Source organism: Neolamprologus brichardi, chromosome 4 (assembly GCF_056152115.1).
Source record: "Neolamprologus brichardi isolate AB-2024 chromosome 4, ASM5615211v1, whole genome shotgun sequence".
NCBI classification, from domain to species: domain Eukaryota; kingdom Metazoa; phylum Chordata; class Actinopteri; order Cichliformes; family Cichlidae; genus Neolamprologus; species Neolamprologus brichardi.
This window is the reverse complement of record NC_142107.1, coordinates 16,187,928-16,196,747: the sequence shown is the minus strand read 5'-3', so window position 1 is coordinate 16,196,747 and position 8,820 is coordinate 16,187,928. Positions and strand designations below refer to the sequence as shown.

Sequence of the window (8,820 nt, the reverse complement as noted above, 5' to 3'; positions counted from 1 at the left end):
AAACTTTTAGGGCAGATTTACAAGATATTATGAAACTACACGTCATCATGGGCTCAAGTTTCAATAGGCTCAACCACAGTTCACCTTTTGCACGCACTTATAATGAAACCCACGTTGAAAAGATCCCCCGCCTGAAATATTTGGGATGTTCCTTTAAAAGATAAACGTATATAGAATTATGATCTTGTGCATGACGTCAGAGGGTTGATTAAATATTTATACCTGGTAGTCTAAGTGCATATATCTTCACAACTTCATTATGAAAGGGAGAGGCGCGCCACGCATCAAAATCCCCACGAAGGCAAGCAGTACGCTCGCGCTACAAAGAGTTTCAGAGACACCGAGGACGCCTTGGACTTTTTCTTCTCTCACACAATTGACACAAGAGAAAAAGAGAAGGAGGGTAATGATGGGCGTCGAATTCCTTCGGTATACGTTTCGAGACAGTGCCATCAGTAATTGATCCAAATGACTCTCTTCAAACTACTTAAGAACAAGTTGTTTAAAGGAGTGACCCATTTTTTTCTCTCTCTGCTGCGATCATATTCGGCTGGGCAGCCTATGAAAAGAAATAACACGACTTATGCGCAGCTGATGCCTCCAAGAAACCACCCCTATCCTCATATGCCAGCCTGTCTGACTTTGGAACCCACATTACTACCGGACTCCGACCGCAGACCAACAGAGGAGGCAAGCTCCATGGAAAATCATGCAGGACTTTGAACCCATGGAGACATGGCACATAGGTTCCTTTCATCTGCGAACAGATTCAGCGCCAGATTCGCCTTCATATTCACCGTGTCACTGTCTTGCACCTATTTATGCTATAATATCATTTTTTGTCGCGGCACAATCATGACAAATCAGGGCTACGAGGGGAAACGGTGTCCGCCAGGCAAGAACGCAGGAGGGAAGAAACTTCTTGGAAAATTGGACCACTGCGCTTTGCTGAAAGCCAGGTCCACACTGGATGAGTCTGCTGCTCAGCGAGGAGCAAGCGATCTCCGCGAACAAAGTAAAGCCCCCTCTTCTGACAGTCACTGGACTGACGCGAAGTTGAAAAACATGAGTGTTGCGCAAAAATATGGGAACAAGAAGCTGCCCAACGCGCTAATAGTCGGTGTAAAGAAAGGAGGAACCAGGGCGGTGTTGGAGTTCATCCGGATACATCCAGATGTGCGCGCACTTGGAACAGAGCCGCACTTTTTCGACAGAAACTATGACAGAGGATTAGATTGGTACAGGTGAGAAAAACGAAGCAAACACTGAAAACTAATTGTTCTTTCACTAAGATAAGCACGTTTACATTGTTGTCATCGATATGGCCAAATATCGCACATCTTTCATTTTGTCTTTATGACTTGCGATTTATGATACGGGAGCTCTTCCAGGTCCATTAAAGTGGATTTCTGGAAAGCAAAATTGCGTAATTAAAGCACTTATCATTTACTCTCTGTTAAATAAGCTAAAATTAATTTGAAGGAGCTTGGTTGATGGGACTACAACACACACAAACACATACACATGTTTTGTATTACAAACACACCTACACCAGCTTCTAAGGACATACACTGGCTTTACTTATTACAAGGTGTAATGTTGTGTTTTTTCAGCCATGCACATGTTAGCTGTCAGAGCTCCATGGTGCTGAGCAGACAGCGCCATGAGGCTGATGTAGACTGATGCAGTTCACACACATACACACACATCACAGTCAACACCACAGTTGACAAAGGCAGCCCGCAGCTCCTTTCAAACAGGCTGCACCAGAGCACAGAATGTTCTTGCATTGGCAGGTGAAAGGACCCACAAGCGCAACAAGCCCAGGGCTCATCTCTGCCTACAGGTGTGTTGTGTTCACTAGATTCCCATCTGCATGGCCTTTTATAAATCTGACACGACACCTTTCTGACTTGTTTTTAACCCACAGAGCATTTCCAAATCTTAAACTCTAAGAAACAAATTGATTATAAAGCAGAAAGTAAAAAGTATCCTCAAAACCAAAAGCACACTAATTACCATGAAAGCGAGAAGTCTGCAAGTGTTTCCCTAAAACAGCTCGATGGTTGTTGTCTCACATCACATCGCACTGTTGAAGCTCATCTTCCCAAAAACGTACCTACTATGGCATCAGCACTGTGCTTGCCATTGCTTGCAAAACAGGGAGGAAGTCTGTTCTCAGGCTGCACTGCAGGAATGAACACCACGGACTGCAGCAAATTATCATGTATATGAGTATCTGTCCATCACGGCTCAGTTCATGTTTTCTCAGATGTCTTCAGACATGCAGTTTGAGACATTTTTTGGGCTTTTAGCAGCAAGGTTAAAGCACATTCATAAAATCTGCTTGTTAAAGTTTTGGACAATAAAATCTCTTGTTTAACTTGAATTTGAGCTGCTAAAAGCTGTAAGATTGATTGACTGGCAGCTAATTCTTAAAATAACTCATGTTAACGTCTTTTAACTTGAAATTTTCACATCTCTGGAATTAACTTATAATTTTAATGCTACTACAACTACTATTACTACTACACCAACATTTTTTATTTTTTACAGTACATCCAATTCACTATTAGGTCATCATTTCATACCAGATTTTTCCCCTTCCTAAAATTAAAGTTGGGTATAAAATTGCAAAATAAAAAAATAGCCCTTACCAAAAATGATTTTTGATGAAAATATTCATCATCTGTGGATTCCACATAGAATATGTTGGAACTCCATATTTATAATACATGTGTTTTTCTTGAATACTGTCTGAACAAATTGTACTGATGCAAACATAAGAGAACCGCCAACACACACACACATACACACACATACACACACCTACACACACATGCACACGCGCACAATGATGGCCTAAAGACTTCTAATACAATGGAATTATCACAAAAGCAGATCCCTACTGATGCAAAGAGAACTGAAAATCATTTTCATCCCAATCTAGTGAACCAGAGGCTAATATTAAAAAAACTTATCACAGAAAGACATAAAAGGTAACACAGAAACCCCCAGCAATGTTAAAATAGTAAACCTTTAATTATTTAACAATATTTTCACGTTACTAAAGACTTTACCACTTTTTGAGATTGATCTTATTTTTGCTTTCATTTGTTATGAACCTTATATTGTGACTTAATTGTGTTTGCATGCTCAATACGGAACTTAATTTTGAAACAGTGGGGTCGAACTTTCTAACCAGTTTCTTTATGGACATGGAGTCTTTATTGTTGTGTGTTTTGCAAATCAAATTGATTTATAAATAATGCATTCACAAACAAAGGATCTTGGAAACAGTTAAAGAGCATGAGGTGATAAGATGGCTAAACACTTCAGCAAGCACCGAGTAAACTTTCAGAAAGGCCCAGAGGATTGCATCTTTTCATTGCTGAATCTGGTGGGTAATTTATGAAAACACTTGCACACAACACAGTGTAGACATAATGCAACTGAGCCAGACGCACATAGTATATTTATACACAGACCTTACAATAACAAGCATTGACACAGCAACAACAACAATACAATTACAGAAAAACCAAACATCTGAATTTCAATACAAAACAATGAAGCTTCTGACCCTCTGCTAGTCCATTGCTTACTACAGCAACCTCCCATTGTCTAAATATGGCATTTAATACAGCTTAATGATACACAACAGTAACTGTTCACATCATTAGTACGCAAATTACCATACTAGAAGTTCTGCTCCTGAGTCACTGAGTCACTCCAAATCTACACATAAATAAACCGAGGTCTCTCAGTGATATGATGCACTTGTAGAAAAATTACAAAGCTAAAATGTTGCACACTTGTGGCAAACGGACAGTTCATATACACGAGATAACAACTTAATTAATTGAAACTTTGTGTCCAAGGTATTGTTTAAGGCTAAAACAACTATTATTCAACTGGATTTTACTGAGTTACTGAGGGATGTTCATTGTATAAGACTGGCCCTCGGTGATTATGTGTCACAATGTTTGGGTTTTTGGCAGCACATCAAATTTCATTTAATTGTGGCATTTCTTTCCAAAGGCAAAGAAGATAATGCATTTATATAGGCTGTATGCATTTTCCTTGAAAAGAACAGAGCGCTCTACAGAAACAAAAAGTATCAACTGGCATATTTGTTTATCACTGTGTGTCAAAAACAGCTGTTTTTTTTAATTGTAGTAAACAATACATTATAATTAATTTGTAATTATCATAAACAATAAAACAATCTGGTCCCAACTAATCAAAATGTTACACCAGACGTTCACAACATCTAGCAAAACTTTGCAAGCGATAACAGGTTGTACTCAGTCATCGTTTCTCAGGCTTCAGCCAGGACGTTAAACAAAATAAACTCTGCACAAGTTTAAACTGACTTTTGTTCGTTAAGCAATAAATACAATACAAAACATCTGCGTGTTTAATACCTGCAATGATTAATTCAACAAGCAAACTAATTTGCAATAAAAAAAAAAATGAGGTGAGATGTAATTAAATATCCATAAAATAAAATTTTAAAGTGTAGTGTTTAGAAATCCACAGTAATAATAAAAGCACTCAAATTCAGAGTAGACAATGAGACAAACTGAAAATGCCACAGCTTGTGGTATCCCCTTTATTCAAGAGCAAGCTGCCCACTCTAGCCTATCCAAGTGAATATTAATAAGCCATTGCAGTTTAATTTAAATATATATTAATATATTGGACAATTTTATTGAATAGATCATACCTCATTTAATTTTTTTTTTATAATAAATGCTTTAATAAGTAGCTCGATTCTTATAGTCATGAATTAGTTTGTGATTTTGCACTTTGGTGAAAATTATTTTAAAAGAACATTTTATGATGTCATTCTTGGCTTTAGGACATGTCACAGCTATTTTCACCGTTTGCTTAGAAATCAAATGATTCACTCAAAAAATATTAATTTTTGATGAAAAAAATTTAAGTGTCAGACATGTTTGAAATGAAAAGCAAAAATAAACCCATCATTAACATTTGAGAAGTTGTAAATGAGCACATTTTACCCACATGAGTCATGTGGCTCTCCATTGCTGATTTAAAGTAAAGAATTTTGAAAGCTATTGCTTGACTTTCCATTACAAAGGTTCTCTATTTGGACAAGAGTACTGAGCCACGTATACATTACACCGGTGTTTCCCAATCACTGTGTGCTGCGAGAAATGATCAGGTGTGCCGTGGAAGATTATCTGGCTCCACCTGATTAGTACTCTAAGCAATTGGCGTGAGTAACGGGCAGAACGATTACTTTCTCTTCCACTGGAGGGCAGAACAACTACCTGCTCTAATTAAATGGGTTACCAACTGCCAGTAAAACAGAAGAAGATGAAGAAGAAATTACACCTGTGAGATGCAACACGCAATAGATTAGTATTTGAAAAGAAAAAGTAGTCAATCTGACCTGGGTCCTGGAGGAAATTCCAACCCTAGCATGAGTAGTGGTCAGAAGAAAGGAAAAAGGGTATACTGGGGACAAACTGAACCAGTTCCACTATACCAGATACGCAGGGAAAAATTAATTGATTTTTCTAATGTGAAAGATGTGCCGTGACTCTAAAAGGTTGGTTACACCCACACACTGTACATGGTTTGCCAATGAGTTGCTGTGGTTCCTAAACACTTCCACTTTGCAGTAACGCTGCTTACAGTTGATTGTAGACTAGCTAAAAAGGGAAGACAAAGTGACTTGTAATCACGACTCTCTATTATGGTTCTCAAATTCACTGATCTCCTTAGAACCACCACTCTATTTTTTGTTGTATTTACTTATTTATGTATTTATTTTTACAAATGTTTACAAAGGCAGACTGCAGAACTTGTTGAATGTTTTTATCTGTGGCAAATAGGACTGAAAAACACCTGAATTTAAAGATTAAGAAATACAGATACAGCCATTTAAAATAGCTGGCAGCTGGGAGTCACCCCTCCTTCCCATGGGAGGGATCTACATTTCACTATATGTCCTTTTCACTTAATTGCAAAATGTCAAAAGAGATTTCTCTTTCTTAAACGTTGACTTGAATCGTTCGCTATAGATGATTTCCTCAGTATTATTGTATGGCTTTTACCTTCTATAAGAAGGTAATTGAAGGCATTGAAGCCACTGATTCGATTTGGTGATGTATATAAAAAAAAACTAAATTGAATTTCACATTTTTTGATAGCTTTCGTTGTAACCCACCCAATAATACAAAAGGTTATGTTTTGAAAATAATACGTTTTATTAAATAATAAAACTTTCCAGTCAGTTTGCCTATTTATACATTTTATACTGCAAACCACTAAAACGATTTCCTGGAAAATGAAATACAGAAAAATATTATTCTTGCATACAAGCTTCCTCGTAGATCCCAAGCCAGATGTGGAGGTCATTTCTGAGACTGGTAAACTTAATTTTCCATTTAGCTTATTGTTTGCTGGGTTGTTACTTCTTCAGACTTCTGTTATGATTAGGAGCATTTTTTCCTGTTATGTTGCAACTGATTATTTTGATGTATTCTTTCTTTTTTCTTTTAAGGTTTCCTTAAATTTTATAAAAGTCTCGAGTGACCCATAATTTCTCTATATTTTGCATGTAGAGTAGCGACTTTCACCTAGTTTCTTTTTTACGTGCTCTCCAGACTTTATGAATGTATTTCAAAGCTGTTCTTTGGAAAGTTCCTACTTTATAAGTCATTTTCAGTCCTGTACCTTAGAGGGTGGTGTCTTTCCAAGCTCTACTTTTAACCTTGCAACCACAAAAATGTAAGTGTATTAGACCAGTGTTAACTTGACATATGTGTGTGGGTGTGTAACTCTTGTCAGCTGTTTGGACTTTGGGGTTTTGTGGGAGCTGTCTTTGGAATTGTGGGACAACACTGACCAAACAGAAGCAACCTCATGGTGCATTCCTGTTTGCTTGTCTGCAGAAGGCTCTTATTCACATCATTAACAGGTGAAATGAAGCTCAGCAGATGAATGCGCTAAAATGAGAAACGCAAAAATCCCTCATTTGAGCTTGTAATAAAATTTAGGAAAATACAAAGAAGATCATTGTTTTAATAACAGTGTTCTCTAAATACTTTCTGTCAAAGATTCCTGGAATACCATTTACATGTGTTAAAATCAGGGGTTGGAGAGCTGTTTGAATGTAATATGTGATGAAGGAATCCACTGAGATGCTAATGACAGTCTGCGCTCTCATACCTGTGCATAAAAGTTAGTTTTGGCCTTAAAATTAACTCAGTGATCAGAGATGTGCAGAACTTGAAAGGAGAGTTAAAAACAAAAACAGTCGGTTAAGATAACACAATCCATTCTTTATTAGTAAAATACTATTAAGACAAACTGTCAATAATATAATAATATTCTCTGGGGGCAGAGAGCGCTGTTTGCTTAGTCGCTCATTAATCGCTAATAACTGTTATTGCTCTCCTACTCTCAGCACATGAAGATTTCACTTAAAACTAACTAGCTAAATAAATAATTAAAGACTGCAGGTTGGACACTTATTGGCAGGACATGTACCCATTGTTGCATTTGGAGTGTCTCTTTCACAGCACAAAATGTTGGGAGTAGAGTATTAAACTAAATCACCAAAGTGATATGTTAAGAAACAGACAACTTGACTATGCAGGCAGGACTGTGACCACTAATGTGGAACTCGTAAATGGCAAGGATTACCAGTAGTTTTAAGCAGAGTGCCAGAGTTTCGTGGTTTTCTCCTACAGCAGCATTTCACTGACCTTATTAATCTATCAAAATGTTTAGAACAAAGCGCCACATCCTTCTGCCAGAAATACACAAGTGTACTACATATTATTGTGCAAGTAGTGCTCGTGTAGCAAGCCTGTAAATGAATGTGCCTCCGTTTTTCCAGAATACTGCTTAGGGGCGTTACTACTCATGTCGTCTACGTTGCAGGCGGGGGATATCATTACGGTCAGGTTTCCATCATGGTCCTGTCAGGGACCATGATGGAAACCTCACCGTAATGTACCTGTACCTGTAATGTAACATGATAGCATCACACAGTTGCGGTTGGGCTCATCTATGATGTGAGTAATCCGTCCTGCCATATCCTAAAAGATCTCAACCAAGTATTGATCTGGTGATCTGGAGTGCAGTGAACTCACTGCCATGTTAAAGAAACCGGTTTGAGATGATTTGAGCTTTGTGACAAAGATGCTTCTGGAAGCAGTCGTCAGAAGATAAATACACGGTAATCATGAACTGATGGACATGCTCAGCAACAACACTGAGGTATGCTGTGGCATTTAAACCACGATTTATTTTTTTTAATGCCAAATAAAAACAAAAACCTTTGATATTGGTACAGATCAGCTGTTATGTGTTGAGTGTTACCCTTCCTTCCGAAGGTTGCAGCAGAAATTGACACTAATCAGACGGGGCAACATTTTTCCTTTTATTTTCCAGTTTTGGTATGCCAGTGCAAATTTTAGTCTCAGTTTCCTGTTTTTTGGTGTGATCCCCATCTTCATAGCATTGTTCTAACAAGTGGCTATTTGATTTATTGTCGCCATCCTCTCAGCCTAAAGTAATCTGGCCAGGCTCTGACCTTTGGCATCAACAAGTTATTTTCACCCAGATAACTGCTGCTTCCTAGATATTTTCTGTTTTTCAGACCAGTCTCTGTAAACCCTAGAGATCGTTGTGTGAGAAAAATCCCAGTAGATTATTTTCTGAAATACTCAGCCCATCTGGCATCAACAACTCTGCCATGTTCAAAGTCACTTTAACCTTTCTTCCAAATTCTGATTCTTGGTTTGAATTTGAGTTGGCAATTTTGACCATGTCTAC

At 37.8% G+C, this 8,820-nt stretch overlaps 1 protein-coding gene across 1 annotated transcript in view; it reads left to right on the top strand.

The window, feature by feature from the left end:
• The first annotated feature begins 292 nt into the window (after window positions 1-292).
• Window positions 293-8,820, top strand: part of hs3st2 (heparan sulfate (glucosamine) 3-O-sulfotransferase 2) — a 32,117-nt gene continuing 23,589 nt past the window's right edge. Inside the window, exon 1 of the mRNA XM_006798168.2 lies at window positions 293-1,244. Within this exon, the coding sequence (XP_006798231.1) occupies window positions 736-1,244 (509 nt within the window). The 5' untranslated portion in view covers window positions 293-735. The remainder of the gene's footprint in view (window positions 1,245-8,820) is intronic.